This window comes from Rhinoraja longicauda, chromosome 2 (assembly GCF_053455715.1).
Source record: "Rhinoraja longicauda isolate Sanriku21f chromosome 2, sRhiLon1.1, whole genome shotgun sequence".
In the NCBI taxonomy this organism is placed as follows: Eukaryota; Metazoa; Chordata; class Chondrichthyes; order Rajiformes; family Arhynchobatidae; genus Rhinoraja; species Rhinoraja longicauda.
In genome coordinates this window covers 38748969-38767615 of record NC_135954.1, presented here as the reverse complement: position 1 = coordinate 38767615, position 18647 = coordinate 38748969, and the positions used below count along the sequence as shown (strand labels likewise).

At 40.9% G+C, this 18647-nt stretch overlaps 1 protein-coding gene across 1 annotated transcript in view; it reads right to left on the bottom strand.

Moving 5' to 3' along the window:
• The window catches only part of LOC144603917 (tomoregulin-1-like), a 194097-nt gene that overhangs the window by 77957 nt on the left and 97493 nt on the right, over positions 1-18647 (bottom strand). The window contains exon 3 of the mRNA XM_078417739.1: positions 5324-5453. Within this exon, the coding sequence (XP_078273865.1) occupies positions 5324-5453 (130 nt within the window). The remainder of the gene's footprint in view (positions 1-5323; positions 5454-18647) is intronic.

Below are 18647 nucleotides of genomic sequence, written 5' to 3'. Positions count from 1 at the left end.
CAGGCTTTGAGTTCCAGATCATAACTATTCTCAGTTTTTTTTTTTTTCTTTCCAATGTCCCTTTTATCTTTGATTCAACATTTAAAATCTGCCTTCCTTAATTTTTGAACATCTGCTAATGGGAACTCCTTTCATCCATTTACTCAATCTAAACCTTACAAAGGAAATTCCCCGTTCCTGGCATTATTCCAGTAAATCCTTTTTGCAGCATCTCCAAGATCTTCACAACACCATCCTAGAGCTGGGTTGACCAGATTTAAATACATAACTCCAATTGTCGCCAACCAGTGCAGTCCCCTATTCAATGTAACTTATCGGCTTTTGTATTCGGTGCTTCTATTTTAGAACGGAGATGAGGAAAAACATTTTCCACCCAGAGAGTTGTGAATCTGCAGAATTCTCTGCCTCAGAAGGCAGTGGAGGCCAATTCTCTGGAAGCTTTCAAGAGAGAGCTAGATAGAGCTCTTAAAGATGGCGGAGTCAAGGGATACGGGGAGAAGGCAGGAACGGGGTACTGAGTGTGGATGATCAGCCATGATCACAGTGAATGGCAGTGCTGGCTCGAAGGACCGAAATGGCCTACTCCTGCACTTATTGTCTATTGTCTATTTATGACTTTTAGGATTTGTATGTCTTATCAATCACTCTCAATTCGCCTTTCCACTTTCAAAGATTCATACACATGCACAGCAGTTTCCTGCATACCCTTTAGACCTGCACCTTTTCACCTCTGTAGTCTATCCTTTTTTTAAATCACTTCCCACTTCTCTGTAAAATGTTTTATCTGCAAATGATTGTCCATTCAGCAGCCTATCTAGGTTTTCTTGCTGTATATCCCTATACTCCTCACTTCCAAACTTTGCCATCAGGATATGCCTAAATTTGACCCTGAATTCCTATGTCTAGAATAGATCATTAATGCATATTAAAGAAAGATCTGGTCCAAGTATAGATCCTTGTGGAACATACCTGTCTACCAGCTTCCAGTGTAAAACACAACTATTTACCACTCCTCTCTGCTTCCTACCTTTCTTATGCATGCTACTATTAATTTCAAATTTGCCTACCAGCTTTTGGTATGGAGCATTATTAAACACCCTTTGAAAATCCACATCAACACATCTATTGTATTACCCTCTGTATTTTCTCATCAAAAACGGCAATGTGGGGAAATTTGGCATAGAGGGACCCTATAGAACCCAATAAGTCTATGCCTCTTTCTATAATGGAATTCCATCAGAAGAAATAACAATTAAACTGTAGAACTGCGCTGTGAATGAGATGCACTTGCCCAGATCATTCTCACAAGTACTAATGGAAGGCGGATTGGTTGGTTGTTGGACTACGTTCTGACAGTGGGATTATATTAGAGCACCAGGGTGGGAATTGGGACAAGACACTTAATGCATTATCGTAGCATTCCAGTGATAGTTACTAATTGTAGTACTAGGTGTAGCTATGAATGAATCCTCAGAAACGTAAATAATTGGATCATTCACCTCCATCCCCTCTCTTCCCTCTCCTTCTCCTATCTCTTCAGATATATCTGCAAACTAAGTGCCTTTCTGCTGCTCAGACCCTTGTTTCTGTCCATTTCTGTGATCAGAGCTGCACCTCTCATTCATTCTAGAAATACTAACTGATGCTAACTTTTGCTAACTAAAGAAGAGCTTTAGATCTATTTAGGATCTGAACCACATCTTAAGTACACCTGCACAGTGGCATATCTGGTTGTCTGATGGAATTCATTGTACTGCCCTTGGACACCATTGTCTGCCCTCTGAACTGATGCCTTCAGCCATGTTTGAAATCTTCCAGCAACACTCTCTCATTAGTTAACATACATTCTTTAACTTTGGTCCAGCTTTTTTGACACAATTAGTAACTTATCAAAATCAATAGTAATGTATCCACCACAATCCAGCTATGTCCCAATCTGCCATACACTGACACAGTCAGCATTACCTATTTCAAATTACTCTATGCATGTTGGTGTTTATGGAAAAGCACAATCATATTTACAGAGGAAGGTGCAAAAGTAAAGTCTGCAGCATCATGAGGGACTCCTCTCACTCCTTCCAAGGTGGATTTGACCCGCTGCCTGAGGAGCATTAGCTGCAGAACCACCAGGTTCAGGAACAGCTTTTTCCTCAGGCTGTTCGCCTACTGGACTGCCCCACCTGACTCGGAGGGGGGGGGGGGGGGGGTGGGGGGGGGGGGGGGTTAGCACCTCACCTAGCACTCTGCACTTTATAATCCCATTTAATGTGCAATTAATAATTTACCTGCTCTCATTGATGGTTTTAAATTCACCGTTTACATGCTTTAAACTCTAGGTTAAATGCTTTACCTTTTGTCGTTTACATGCTTTAATCCCCTGTCTTTATGTATTGTATTGTATTGCACTGTCTAATTGTATTGTACTGTATCATATTGTACTGCACAGTCATCCCCTGTCTATATGTTTTGCATTTGTATTGCACTATGGCCACCGGAGGCACTCTGTTTCGTCCCATTCGTTGCATGATCTGTAAGGAGTGGAATGACAAATGAACTAAATATATATATATTCATAAGTGGCAAATTTAGTAATATTGCAATGTTTGTATGCAGAAGATAGCCATTTACCATTATTTAGTGTTTATTATGTCTGTCATTAATCAAGTTCTTCAGTTAACAACCATGTCACAAATGCAGCTTCACTATAAAATGGCTCACAATCAGGAGCCAATCCTTTAACTGGCCTTTTGTACCTTTCACAAGCTCTGGGTCTGATCCTGACAAACGAGACAAAGGAGAAGCTGTCAGATAAGGAAAGATGAAGAGTGAAATGTAAAGGTGGAGGGAGAGATATGTGCAGAAGGAGACAGAGAGACCAAGAGAGGATATAAAAGGATTAGAGGATGGTAGAGGAGCGTGCTGGGGGGAAAGGAGCAGAGTGATTGGGTTGTTGAGAGATGGTGCACACTGGAGTGATGGGGGGGGGGGGGGGGGGTAAGTGAAAAGACTGGGAGATAGGGGGGTATTACTTGAAATTGGAGAATCCAATATTTATACTATTGGGTTGGAAGCTATCCAAGCAGAATATGAGATGCAGTTCTTCCAGTATGCGAGTGGCAACAAGGAGGCCAAAGACAGAAATATTGGTATGGGAATGGGAAGAGGCGATAAAATGGTTAGCAATTGGGAGCTCCAGCAGGCCTGGTGGACAGAGTTTGAGTTTGAGTTTGAGTTTAGTCTATTGTCACGTGTACTGAGATGCAGTGAAATGCTTTTGTTATGTGCGAACCAGTTAGTGGAAAAACACATAATTACAATCGAACCATCTAGGTGTACAGATGCATGATAAAAGGAATAACTTGAATAGCATTTAGTGCAGGATGAAGTCCAGTAAAGTCTCATCAAAGATAGTGATCATCAAACACGTGTTTGGTCAAACGGTGCCTAGTTTACACTAGGTCTTGCCGAAGTAAAGGAGACTACATCGGAAGTACCGAATGCAATAGAGGAGGTTGGAAGTACACATGAACCTCTCACGTGTGCATTTTGGGTGGTCCATATTCCTTTACCTTGCGTGGCAACATAAAATTAGCTATTTTCAATCTGCAAACTTCAAGGGAAAGACTAGAGGACAGTCTACAGAATTGGTTGTCAATTTTTCATCATCCATTTTGTACCATTGACAAATCTATATACCACAGAGCTGAATGATTAACTTTCTTCAAACTATATTGGGTGCAATATAAATGTCAGCAAAGAGATTGTGACAACTTGCATGCTCCTCAAAGATTTCTCTGAGGTTTTTCTCTTCAAAGTGAGAAGGCAGAGGTAGAAGCGAAATGGGTTATTCAATGACATAAAAACTTGTACGATACGATACAATAAAACTTTATTCATCCCCGGAGAGAAATTGGTCTGCTGACAGTGACAACCCACAAGGTACACAAAAACTTTAAATTAAAAGTGAAAACAAAAAGAAAAAGTTAAGCGACTGTTGGCTGGCTGCTGTGTGCACAGCTCCTTCACTGGAATAAATGAACAAACAAACAAACACAGACTTATCCCCTGGGCAGTGGATTCTAAACTAGAATGCCCCCCCCCCCCACCCTCCCCCACACCGGATCCCCCTTTGTTCTCCCACCATCCCTCATAGCGGTCCCACCACGCCGGGTCCTCCATTGGTCTTCATGGTGGTCCCCCCATGCCGGGTCCCCATCACCTTCCCCTCCCCCCTCACGCTCATCGACCGCGAGGCCCCATCACAACCAAGGCTCCCGTTGCTGCCAAGGCCCCACTGTCACCGAAGTTCCCGCTACTGCTGAGGCACCCGCTACCGCCGCCGAGTCTCTTGCACACACACAAGGCACCTGCTGCCACTGCCGAGGCTCCCATTGCCGCCACCGCTGAGGCTCCTTTGGCCCAGACAGGCCTCGCCGCCCAGCTTCACCACCGACCCCTGGGAGGTCTGTGGGGCGAGTCAGGCCTACAGGGGCTGGTCTTCAATTGTCGTTCTGGTCGTCGGCGGCGTGGTTGTTCGGCGGGTGGATCGGGCCTGCACAGCTCCTTGGGATACTCCCGCCACGCACGGTCTTTAACAAATACTTTTGTCAGTTTAAAAGTAATTATGCATTTAAATGTCTGTATAAGGCATGAAGTCATGACTTATGCTTCAGAGGTGAGAAATGCCACCACTACGCCAAAGGTAACTTCCCAACTTCCCAACAGCAACTAATCACCATGTGATTTTAAATGATGAATGCCCTGAAGTTGCATTGAAAAAACAAGTTACATTTGTGTGGAACATTTCACATGCTCCCAATGGACAGTGCAACCAATGCAAGATTATATCTTTGAGGTGCATATATAGTCATATAGTCATAGAATCATAGAGTGATACAGTGTGCAAACAGGCCCTTCAGCCCAACTTTCCCACACCAGCCAACATGACCCAGTTACACTAGTCCCACCTGCCTGCGCTTGGTCCATATCCCTCCAAACCTGTTCTATCCATGTACCTGTCTAACTGTTTCTTAAACAATACATGATAAGGGAATTACGTTTAGTGCAAGGTCAAGCCAGTAAAGTCCGATCAAAGATAGTCAGAGGGTCACCAATGAGGTAGACAGTAGTTCAGAATTGCTCTCTAGTTGTGGTAGGATGATTCAGTTGCCTGATAACAGCTGGGAAGAAACTGTCTCTGAATCTGGAGGTAGATACTTTCAATTCAAGAGGGAATGTTCATATTATTGAATCACAATAATCACAGTAGTTAGTAACATAAATTTTTGCTGATAAGTTTAATTTGTCAATGCATAATACTCACCTGTGTAACAAGCACTGTCTGTGACTGCTGTAATCTCTTTTTGGTACTTGCATGCAGCTAGCCTCATGAAACATTCGTTCTGGTAGGTGTCTCCATTAGATGCACAAACAGGGATGTAATGTTTATGGCACTGAAAAATACAAAGTTTATTTATGTTATATAAACCATGATATGTTCCTTCTCTCAAGATTCAAGGTTGGACACAACGCAATAGTGATAACAATAAGATGAATCAAAAACAGATTTCAATGCAGTACTTCAATGCTCATGCCATGCACTATTTAGTTCCCATTTGTATTTGGCCTCCCAAAACAACAATAACCTCGCATTTGTCACAATTAAACACCGTCTCCCTTTTCTCTGTCCAAATTTCCAGCTGATGACACCCTCTTGTAGACTTTGATAATGTTTCTCATTATCCACAACTACACATATATTCATGTTATCTGCAACCCCACTAATCGGGCCATCTATACTTTCATCCAAATGGCAGTTGAATTCCTCATTCTATTTACTTTCATAGTAGATACAGTGGACGATAGTTACTTTTGTGTATATGATTAGTAAACATCAATTATATATTCTCTCTCTCTCTCTCGCTCTCTCTATATATATATAACTAGTAGTCATCAGTCTGAAGAAGGGTCTCGACCCGAAACGTCACCCATTCCTTCTCTCCTGAAATGCTGCCTGACCTGCTGAGTTACTCCAGCATTTTGTGATATAAATATATATATATATACACACACACACACACACACACACACACCCACACACACACATGCACACACACACTCACACACATATATATATATATATATAAAATAAAACAACAGATATCTGAACAATGATCCCTGCAGAACATTCCAGCCAGAGAAACAGCCCTCAACCACAACCCTCTGTTTTCTATGACTAAGCCAATTTACCAACACGCCATCGATCTCAAGTGGCCTATTGTCTGGGCCAGACTACCATGAGGAACCTTATCAAATGCTGTTCCAATATTTTTATGCCTCTCCAGTTTGCTACCTATTTAATTAGTTTTCCACTTAATTTTCTGAAGCATAATTTTCCCACTTATTTGGCTTGATTACAATTTTTTTGAGAAAAACAGCACATTACTGGAATACAATGCACAAGCATTTCAGCAACAATTTATAACTTAATGCCATTATGGAAAATTAAACCTCAATGGATAAGTACCTTGACAAATTCTAAAAATGACTGAATCACACTCAATCCAATCAATCAGAAGAAGAGTCTTGACCCAAAACATCATCTGTTCTCCAGAGATGCTGCCTGACCTCCTGAATTACTCCAGCAGTTTGTGTCCTTAAGCATGTTATTGTTTCAAAATGGGAAAATGTTAATGATTTTTATCACAACTTGTCAGCACCCAATTTTGTAATTAACATTTTAGAAAATGTGCATGACTGCTGTTTATTTGTACATTTGGTTAGTATAAACAAGTTACCATTTTTAGAATTTTGCCCATAACACAAATACCAGGAGAAAAAAACCACACATTTATTATTTTCTGATGTGAATGTCTCTGAGAAGGGATTTGCAGAGCTCTGGTATACCTCTGTAAAGCATATAGAAACATACTGGAAGCAATCAGATTAATAAAGGAATAATAAAACATGCACATTGTGCAAATATTTAAGCATATCATTTCACTCACAATTTTCATTTACTGTCTTGCACTATTACAAATAATTTATGCATAATTTACATTTTTGTGTCTTGTTTGAGCCCATGTGCCTGTGATGTGCTGCAAGATTTGCATTGTACCTGTACCTCAATGCATTTGTGAATATGACAATAAACGCAACTCAACCAATATGTTTGCAGTTAAATGCATTCTGTATACAAATACACATAAAATGGCACCAAATTAAAGCAACTTGATTCATCTCATTCTGTATATAAGCACCGAGATTATTAGCAATGACTTATGTTGATGATTTACTGTTCAGTCATAAACTATTGTAGGGCAGATGGATAGATCGAGCTGTATCAATAAGTCAAAAATCTTAGGAGCTCAAGGAAGTAATTGACAATCAGTTACTGCCACTATTATTGTGTTGTCTGCAATCATTCTTCCTGATGGCAGAAGTAATATTTTCTCTTTACTTTCTCCCAGTTCAGTAATATTACTTTCACTTTAGTGGTAGTTAGTTCCAGCTCCATTACAGAACCAGAGTACGTTACACAGGCTGACACCTCAATGCAATACTAAGACAGTCCTGAGTTGTCAAAGATGCAGTCATTTGAAAATGATATTAAATCAAGCCCTTATATTCTCTGGATGCAATTATTACTTCCAAAGTGATGAGGAGTTTGTCTAGTGTCTCGATCAAGATTTATTCTTCAATAAGCTTTACTAAAATAAGGCTTTTCCTCATGTGTATCATTTCCATTTTTTAGAAGTTAAAGGACGTTCTTATAGGAAGGAGATCGGGAGAAAGTCAGTGGATATTTTAAAGGCAGAGATAGATAGATTCTCGATGTCAGAGGTTATGGGGTCAGAGGTTATGGGGAGAAGGCAGGAGAATGGGGTTTGGAGGGAGAGATAGATCAGCCATGATTGAATGGTGGAGTAGACTTGATGGGCCGAATGGCCTAATTCTACTCCTATTCCTTATGACCTTATGACTTCCTTTTCAACAGAGTGCTTGAGCTAATTAAACAGGTTATAAAGTGTGCATAAAGGAACAAGTAAAGAAGTAAATAACACGGAACTGCAGATACTGATTTACCAAAGAAGGACACAAAATGCTGGAGTAACTCAATAGGTCAGGCAGCATCTCTTAACGTGGATAGGTAAAGAGGTGGAAAGGTTTGGGGAAGAAATCCAAAGTGTAGTGCCATGGCAGCAAGAGGCAAGCATACTAATAGTATAGTGACTGAAATTGGATGTGCTCAGAAGATCAGAAACATAAAAACATAGAGAATAAGTGCAAGAGTAGGCCCTTCGGCCCATTGAACCAGCACCGCCATTCAATACGATCATGGCTGATCATCCAAAATTAGTACCCCGTTCCTCGTATCCCTTGATTCCTTTAGCCTAAGAGCTAAATCTAACTCTCTCTTGAAAACATCCAGTGAATGGAAGTTTAGATATCTTGCAAGTGTGTGGGGTTGGAAGATATTACATAAAATAAGAGATGAAGAGAATTTGGGGTGGCACAGTTGCGCAGCGGTAGTTGCTGCCTTACAGCGCTTACAGCTCCAGAGACCTGGGTTCAATCCCGATTAAGGGGTACTGTCTGCACAGAGTGTGTGCGTTCTCCCCGTGTCCCACCTGGGTTTTCTCCAAGATCTTCACATTCTTCCCACACTCCAAAGACGTACAGGTTTCTAGGTTATTTGTCTTTGTAAAAATGTAAAATTATCCCTAGTGTGCGTAGGATAGTGTTAGTGTGCGGGGATCGCTGGTCGGTGGGGACTCAGTGGGCTGAAGGGCCTGTTTCCACGCTGTATCTCAAATCTAACGTAACTAAACTTAAGAGAACTGAAGACAAGCATTTTAAAGTCAAAGTGTTGATGAGTCAGGGTCCAGTGGAAGTCAATGAACAAATCGGTGATGGGTGAAAGTGATTTGAGTGTGAATTAGAGGGCAGGAAAGGCAGGTTTTAGATTAAGGCAGATGACACTAAAGTAGGTAGTATTACAGATAATGAAGATGGTTGTCAAAGATTACAACACGATCTTGATCAATTGGCCAGGTGGGCTGAGGAATGGTTGATGGAATTTAATACAGAGAAATGTGAGGTGTTGCATTTAGGGAAGTCTAACATGAGCAGGAAAAGTTGCATCACAGGTGGATAGGGTGGTCAAGAGGTTTTTGCCCAGAGTAGGGGAATCGAGAACCAATCGGTTAAGCTGAGGGGGGAAAGGTTTAAAGATTTAATGGGAACCTGAGGGTTAACTTTTTTACACAAACGGTGGTGGGGGTATGGAACAAGCTGCCGGAGCAGGTAGTTAAGGTAGGTATTATCGCAACGATTAAGAAACATTTAGACAGGTACTTAGATAGGGTAAGTATAGAGGGGTATGGGCCAAAAGCAGGCAGGTGGGACAAGCGTTCTTTGGGCATGTTGGTCGGCATGGGCAAGTTGGCCGAAGGGCTTGTTTCCATGCCGTATGACTATAACTCTATGAACTTTGGTTAATTTCATTGATGGCAGGCCAAAGCAGTTCCATAATCACAAAATATGTACAGTCAATGGTATTTTATTGACTGCGAGATTTATTGGATTAACCTGAAATTATTAAAGGTACAATGTAAGTGCAAGTTTTTTTCTCTTACAATTTGACTGTAGATTGTTGATAATCGATATATAGGGAATATTTTCTGAGAATCTAGACAGAATTATTAGTCTTAGAATTCTGTCGGGTCACAATACAGGAGGACAAATGATGAATGGAATCTTTGTCCACCTACAAATTAGCCATGGACCTTATCTGAAGCTATTATCTTATCTCTACCTGAGATCCCCCCAGGCCATTTGAACCAAGGTAAAAAAAATCAAAGTATGATATCCTTAAGCTCCAAAAGGAACAAGAAAAACTAGTCATCTGTGATGAGGAATTGTGACGTTTGTAAATATAGGGGTGTTCATCTGTAGAGGAATCATAGTCATAGAACCATAGAGTCACAGCGCAGTAACAAGTCCTTCAGCCCACCATGTCCGTGCCGACCATTAAATATTCTTCCATACGATCCGATGTTCCTCAGGCTCAGCAGGGCCCTAAGAAATAGACAACATTCTGAAAAGGGGAATATTTAATTTTACTTGATTTTGTGATTTTGCAGGGTTATTTTTGACTTTGGCACTTTGATCCCATACAAATGACAACATCGCAGAGAAGCAAAATCACCTGCAGAGCCTACAACGGAATTTAAATGTTTTGCTTAAGTGCAGTCTCCTGCCATCATCTCCTGTTCAAATATTTATTCAAATGCTTTTTAAATGCAAGTCTCTGCCTCAGTGGCAGATTATGGTAAACAACTCAACTAACCTCTTGAAATCTTTCATAATTTTGAAAACCCCTCATCAGATCTTCTCTTAATCTCTCCGACAATTGAAAAATAATCTATTTTTCTTGCATTTCTTTCCTAACTAAAATTTCCTATTCCACGTATAACTTCAGTTGACATTCACTGAAGTTTTTCAATGGCTCTTATATTCTTATCAAAGCAGTGTCCTAAGAACTGTACACGATGATTCAACTGTGATCTAATCACAGCATCTTGTGAATATTTTATGGTACTTTCTTGTTTGTAAATGCACCTATGTAAAAAAAAACTAGAATACAATTTGACTCATTATGGTCTTTTCTCTCGGCTTTAAATAGCTAAATATATGTAGAATTTCTAATCGGAGATCTGTTCCTGGCACGGGATTTATTAATCTACACCTCAGTGGTGCTACGCAATTAATTCCACAGTTAGAACACTGAGTCCTCTGTGACAAAAATTAATTATAATGTGTCGAGCACCACTGGGCCACACATCACATTTTGTAACTGCAGGCTGGAAGTTAAGTTCAACAAATCAGCCTGAGAAATTAAATATTAACTGGGTTTTAGTCTCCTTTATTCTCTTGTCAGGCATATAAGGTTTAAAGGCATGCACTTTAAAGAAAATAGCCAGATTTCTACAAAACACAATTAGGACAAGCAAAGCAAAATAAGAGGTTTTAAGATTGAATTGACACTTTGCCATGCTTGTTATTTCTCGGGTATAGTGAAGAGTAAATGGAAGTGGGACTTGGCATGTCTTTTTGAAAGGTGTTCCTCAGCCTATCTCAAGCCATGAAAAAACAGAGATTTCAAGGTCTGCCAAGAATGAAACTATCCCCAATAACATTAACAAATATTTTAGTTTAGTACAACTGTTTGGTATTTTCTACTAATTCAAGGATAGTTGTGACTCTAATCACTGTAAATCTACATTGCGACGTGGTGATGTTCATGTACCATACACTATTTAATAAACTGGTCTAACTCTTATTACTAGAATCTGGCAAAGTATTTATTATACACTTGAGGAAATATACCTTTTACATAACCATACAGTGACAAGAATTTTCAGTTGGATCTCTGAGAATACTATCAACAACAGCAGGCAGCGCAGTGGCACAGCAGATGAGCTGCTGCCTCAGAGAGCCAGAGACCAGGGTTCGATCCTGACCTCGGGTGCTGCTTCTGTGGAGTTTGCACGTTCTCTCTGTGACCGCATGAGTTTCCTCTAGGTGCTCCAGTTTCCTCGCACGCCTGAAAAGATTGGGAACCCTGCGGGTTTTTAAGTTAATTAGCCTATGCAAATTGACCCAAGTGTGTAGGGAATGGATGCAAAATTAGGATAACATTGAAGTAGTGTGAACAAGTGGTCAAAGAAATTTAAAACCAAAGATATTTGACAGGTCAAGGCACACAAAAATCATAAAGGGAGTGATGGCTCATTCTGAGCAGTAGTCTGAAAAACTGAACCCAGAAAAATGTCCATACTACACATAGGACAGTGCTCTTTTATGACTGCTATGATTTTAACGTAGGTGTCAGGTTTATTGCATATTACAAATAAATCAACTCTTCTCATTGGTAGTGGAAGTTGCCAGCTTCAACCACTTAAATATATAGGCTGAAGATAGAAGGAATCAATAATTCTATTCCCTCAAAACACATGTCCTCAAAATTTCCTTGAAATTAATAAATATTTTGGTTCGGATAAGTTCCAAAACCATACTTATGATTTGTTATGACAACACCCTTACAGCATTGACTGTATCTTGGGGTTGAAGTTAATTGCTCCCTAAACGTGGCAACACAAGTAGATGGAGAAGTAAAGAAGACATATGATATGCTTGCCTTCATTGGCATTGAGTATAAGAGCCAGGAAGTCATGAAGCAGTTTTATAAAACTTTAGCTAGGAATTGAAGTATTTTGTGCAGTTCTGGTTGCCCATTACGGGAAGGATGTGGAGGCTTTGGAAAGGGTGCAGAAGAGACCAGAATGCTGCCTGGATAAGAGGGTATTAGCTATGAAGAGTGAATGTAGAACACAGAATAGTACAACACGATAACAGGCCCTTCTCTAACAATGTCTGTGCTGAACTTGATGCCAAGACCATCTCCTATCTACCTACACATAATCCAGATCCCTCCATTCCCCGCATATCCATATGTCTATCCAAAAATTGCTTAAATGTCACTATCGTAGCTGCCTCAACTACCACAGCCGGCAGCATATTCTAGGCACGCACCACCCTTGGTGTAAAAACTTACTCTGCAAATCTCCTTTAAACTTTGCCCTCCTCACCTTAAAGCTATGCCCACTAGTATTTGATTTTTCCATCTGAGGAAAAAGGTTCTTATTGTCTACCCTATCTATGCCTCTCATAATTTTATATACGCTCTGTTTCATATACATGTTCAGTAGATATTTTTAGGGCAGAGATAGATAGATTCTTGATTAGTACAGGTGTCAGAGGCAGGAGAATGGGATTAGGAGGGAGAGATAGATCAGCCATGATTGAATGGCAAAGTAGACTTAATGGGCTGAATGGCCTAATTCTACTACTATTCCTTATGACCTTTTGACCTTATGCTTCAATCAGGTCTCCCCGCAACCTCCTTTGTTCCAGAGAAAACAATCCTTGTCTAACCTCTCCCTGTAGCTAACAACCCTAATCCAGGTATCGCTAGTAAACCTCCTCTGCACCCTTTCCAAAGCCTTCAATCCTTCCTGTCATGGGGCGACCAGAAATACACACAATACTCCAATTGCGGCCTATCCAAAGTCCTAAAAAGCTGCATCACATCTTCCTGACTCATATTCTTAATGCCCCGACCTTTGAAAGCATGCATACCAATGTGTTCTTTACCACTCTTATCTACTTGTGTGGCCACTTTCAGGGAGCTGTGAACTTGGACCCCAAGATCCCTCTGCATATCAATGCTGTTGTAGCGACCATAGAGAATGGTCCAGGTCGTCGAACCCTCGGATTGGCCACTCGCCATACTGTTAAGGTTCATGGTTGGACAAACTTGGATTGTTTTTTGGAGGATTGGTGGTTGAAAGGAGACCTGACAGAAGCATATAAAACTATGAGAGGCAAGATCGAGTAGGCAGGCAGAAGCTTTTTTCCCAAAGTGGAAATGTAAAAAATTAGAAGACAAAGCTTTAAGGTCTGGGGATAAAAGCTTAAATGAGATATGTATTTTTTCAAACACAGAGCACGGTGGCCACCTGGAATATGCTGCCAGGGGCAGTGGTAGAAGCAGCTACAATTGGGGTGTTTAAGAGGCTTTCAGATAGCCAACATGGGTATGCAGGGAATGAAGAGCTACGGATCACATTTAGGCAGAGGAGAGTCATTCAACTTAGCATCAATTTTGGTACAGGCATTGTGAGCTGAAGGCCATTGCCCTATGCTGTCCTTTTCTATGTTCAGTGTTCTATGTTCAGTGTTCTATGTTCTATGTGATAAAGCAACAGCTGTAGTTATGAGTGCATAATGAAGCGTACAGCGTAGGTTCACTAGGTTAATTCCCGGAATGGCGGGACTGTCGTATTTTGAAAGGCTGGAGCAATTAGGCTTGTATACACTGGAATTTAGAAGGATGAGGGGGGATCTTATTGAAACATATAAGATAATTAGGGGATTGGACACATTAGAGGCAGGAAACATGTTCCCAATGTTGGGGGAGTCCAGAACAAGGGGCCACAGTTTAAGAATAAGGGGTAGGCCATTTAGAACGGAGATGAGGAAGAACTTTTTCAGTCAGAGAGTGGTGAAGGTGTGGAATTCTCTGCCTCAGAAGGCAGTGGAGGCCAGTTCGTTGGATGCTTTCAAGAGAGAGCTGGATAGAGCTCTTAAGGATAGCGGAGTGAGGGGGTATGGGGAGAAGGCAGGAACGGGGTACTGATTGAGAGTGATCAGCCATGATCGCATTGAATGGCGGTGCTGGCTCGAAGGGCTGAATGGCCTACTCCTGCACCTATTGTCTATTGTCTATTGTCTATTGTCATTGCACCTGGACATTTGGTAGAGTTTGGAAAACATGAGGCATAGGATAGCATTGCTAATTTGCTTTCCATGATTAAAATAATCGCACAGCGGTCCCCTTATGTTAGATTCTGCTATAAGGTTCATGAACATTGTGTACATCACGACGAAGAACTTGAATGAACTTGATCCAAACCTATCCTTTGGAATTTCCACCAATCTTTCACAGATTTTTGAGAGGGTGACTGCAGGGATCTGATTGTAGGGTGGTGCTGCTAGTAGATATACTGTCTTGCAGCTCCAAAGACTTAGGTTTAATCCTGATCACAAGGGCTTCTTCTGTTTGGTCCGCTTTCCTCCCACATGTCAAAGATGTGCAAATTAATAGATTATTGCACCACTGTAAATTGATCGTAGTGTGCGGGTTAGTGGTAGAATCTGTGGGGAATTGATGGAAATGTGGGGAAAATAAAATGGGGTTGGTATAGGATTAGTGTGACTGATGCCTGATGGTCTGGGCTGATTCTGTATAATGTGGCTAAGACTAAGAAAAACAATCACATGAAATTCCCAGGTGAATGTACTAGGAGGAAGAATCATTTGATTTTCTAAAGTGATTTGGAAGTGCAATCATTTTCATATTTTAAGCATGCCTGCTGTTATCTTTTCCATACTAATGCTTTTTTTCTATTTCTCCTTTAACTAGATCAAATAATTTCACCCTCTAAGCCTCCTTGACGGAGAGACTGTGGTTAGTTTGACGTGCCTGAATAATGAGAAGTAAATGGGAATGAAGCGAAGTCTCTAAAGTCTGTGGCTTCTCTCTCCCAGTGCCTGACATCAGGGCCTTGAGGTACACTGTAGGGAATATTTTAAAATTAAATTGTAAATGTGCCTATTCAATATTTGGCCTGCTTTCAGGAGCTCAGAAATCCGTCAGTCTGTTGGGATCTCCAGGAAGGCCTTTGTTCTGATTTCTTGAGCTGATCATATTCCCAGGTACTGAGGAACTCAATAATTGCATCCAGAGGAAAACTGAGGCCGTGTTTAGGGCACTGCTCTCAACTGATTGTAATGGAGCATTGCCTTCACATCGACTGCAGGCAAAGTCCCCTTCATACAAATTGCTTCATTGCCACCAAATCCTGGAGCATTGTAGAAGAGTGGAAGGCAAAGACCCAATGTAACAGATCTCGGACGCTTTTTATTATCTCACACCTGCACTTGGGGGGAAAAAAACGCAAATTCCCACGGATAATGAACTACCCAAATAATAAGGGTTAGATGAGCAATTCTGGGTGCCATCGGAGAATGCACTGTAAGTGAGTATCAATTAACATCAGAAACCATTAGCACTTTCTTAATTGGCACAATTAAGTGGAGAATGGTAAAATAATGGAAGAGTATTAATGTGTATAACATTGCCTTTACAGAATGAATGATATAGTCAGCAATCTAATATCACCGTCAAGTTTTCCTGGTGTGACTTCTAATATTAATCTCCATGGAAAACCATTTTGGAGATAGAGGACGCCTTTGGTGGAAAATTCTTCTTCCATTTCAAGTTATATTGCGTTGCATACATTTCTGAGCCAAATTGTAATGATTTTCAAGAATTTCACCTTTCTTGAAAGTCTTCAAACTTTGGCTCTGATAATGGACAAGAGCAGTATGATAATGGCTTCTCGGCTAATTAGCATGCAGCAAGATCTAGACAATATGCCGCAACAAGTGGCAAGTCACCGTCACTCTATAATGTCCAGCTCCGACTGGAGAAAATCTAACCATCTGCTCTGGACTTTCAATAAATCTGACCATCGCAGAGTCTGCCACTGCCATCAACTAGGGAGTCACCACTGATCAGAAACTAAACTGAACACAAATGCTGTGATAGAGGTTTTTAAAATTTTGAGAGGGACGGACAGAGTTGACGTGGGTAGGCTTTTCCCTTTGAGAGTGGGGAAGATTCCAACAAGGGGACATAGCTTCAGAATTGAGGGACAAAGGTTTAGGGGTAACATGAGGGGGAACTTCTTTACTCAGAGGGTGGTGGCTGTATGGAATGGGCTTCCGGTGGAAGTGGTGGAGGCAGGCTCGATTTTATTATTTAAGAGTAAATTGGATAGGTATATGGATAAGAGGGGATTAGAGGGTTATGGTCTGAGTGCAGGTAGATGAGACTAGGTCAGGGAGAATGGTCGGCGTGGACTGGTAGGGCCGGACAGGCCTGTTTCCATGCTGTAGTTGTTATATGTTATATGTTATATGACTTCAAGAGATTGTCAGATGGGTATCCTGTGGCAACTGATTCACCTCCTAGCATTGGTAGAGGTACTGGAAGACTGAAGGGCGGCTGATGTAGTGCCTTTATTTAAGAAAGACTGTAAGGACAAGCAGGGGACTAGTTGGTGAGCCGGTTGTAGGAAGGTTAACGGAGGGGATTCTGAGAGACAGGGTCTATCTGCATTTAGAATTAGAAGACACAAAAAGCTGGAGTAACTCAGCGGGTCAGGCAGCATCTCTGGGGAGAAGGAATGGCTGACATTTTGGGTCGAGTCCCTTCTTTCTAGAAATGCAAGGACTGATTAGTGATAGCCAGCATGATGTAAGAACCCTGATTGAGCTTTTTGAAGAGGGATGGGCAGAGAGTTAGATGTTGTCAACTTTATCTATTGGTAAGCTGGTCTGCAATGTTAGATCACTTGGGATCCATGGTGTTCTAGCCAATTAGATTCAAAATTCATTTGGTAGGAGTCAGAGGTAGGTAGTGTAGGGCTGTTTTTCAGATTAGTCTGCCACATGGATTGGTGATGGGTTTGCTGTTGTTTGTTAGATATATTAACAATTTTGATAAGACTGTAGGTGGAATGATCAGTAAGTTTGCAAATTACACCAAAATTGGTGATGTGAGGAACAGTGACGAAGGTTGCCTAAAGTCACATTGGGATCTAGATCCACTGGGAAAGTGGGCAAAGGAATGGTGGATGGAATTTAACTCAGGTAAAAGTGAAACAATGCATATTGAGAATTTAAACCAGGGCAGGACACACACAGTGAATGGCAGGTCCAGGGGAATGTTCTAGAACATCGAGACCTAAGGGTACAAATACATAATTCCCTGAATATAGCAACACAGGTAGACAAGGCGTTGAAGAAGGGATATGCATGTTTGCACTGATGCTTCAGTCTTACCTGAAGACTTCCACATGTGTCCACATTTTTTAGCACAATGAAATAAAGGCAGAAACAAGGAATTGCATTTGTTGTTTACCAAAAAAAAGACACAATGTACTGTTGTAATTCAGCGGGTCAGGCAGCACATCTGGAGAACATGGACATATGGTTAGGACTGAAGAAGGCATTGTGGAGGCATTGTAAGAGTGACTTCACAAAGACTGGAGCAGTTAAAGAAGGCATTTCACCACCACTTCAAGAGCAAATAAGATCAGCAGTAAATATGGCGCAACAATTTGTAAGTAACCGTACTGGAGACACCCAGAGCCCAAACAGAAATATAAAAGAAATCATTGATGCAGCTGTATTGTATCTGTGAGGCAGATGTAATCATGACTCTTGGGATGTATCACTCAAGTCAAGTTGAGTTTATTGTCACTGGCACAAGTATAGAGAGAAACAGGTGCAAAAAAATGTTTGCCCGTAGCAGCATCACAGGCACAACTCAAAAAAACATGTGCAAAACAAATTGTACATACAACGCAAACCTAGTGCATAGCTACAATTCTTTTTTCTAAAACATCAGCTGCAGTGTTTAAGGAAGTCTATGTTTTCTTCTTAAAATATTACCTAATTACAAAAGATGCGGGTTATTGAGTTAGAGTATTATGGTGTCAGACAGTGAACACATTTAGATTCAATCTTCCACTCTGCTGAACCTTTGATGTGCTAGACCAGTAAAATGAAGATGTCAATGAGAGTTCAGATGCATTTCTGCAGTGGACAGTGGGGGTTCGACACAGGAAAAAGTAATGGATCTGCTTTTCACCAAAACAAAATATAGTAGATATTGGAAATCTGAAACATTAACAGAAAATGCTGGAAATACTCAGTAAGTCAGGCAGCATTTGTGGAGAGAAACCTATTTAATTTCATTTGTATGTTTAAAAAGTAATTGATCAATCTCATAAAATATTAAAACAAAGGTAGTTGTGAATCATGTTCCCATTTTTATTCAATAGAAAAAAGAATGTAACACTGAATTCCTCTCCCCTACCACCCTCTGGCTGAACATAGAACTGGACACAGTATTCCAGTTGTGGCAAAACAATGTTTAATCAAAGTCATCA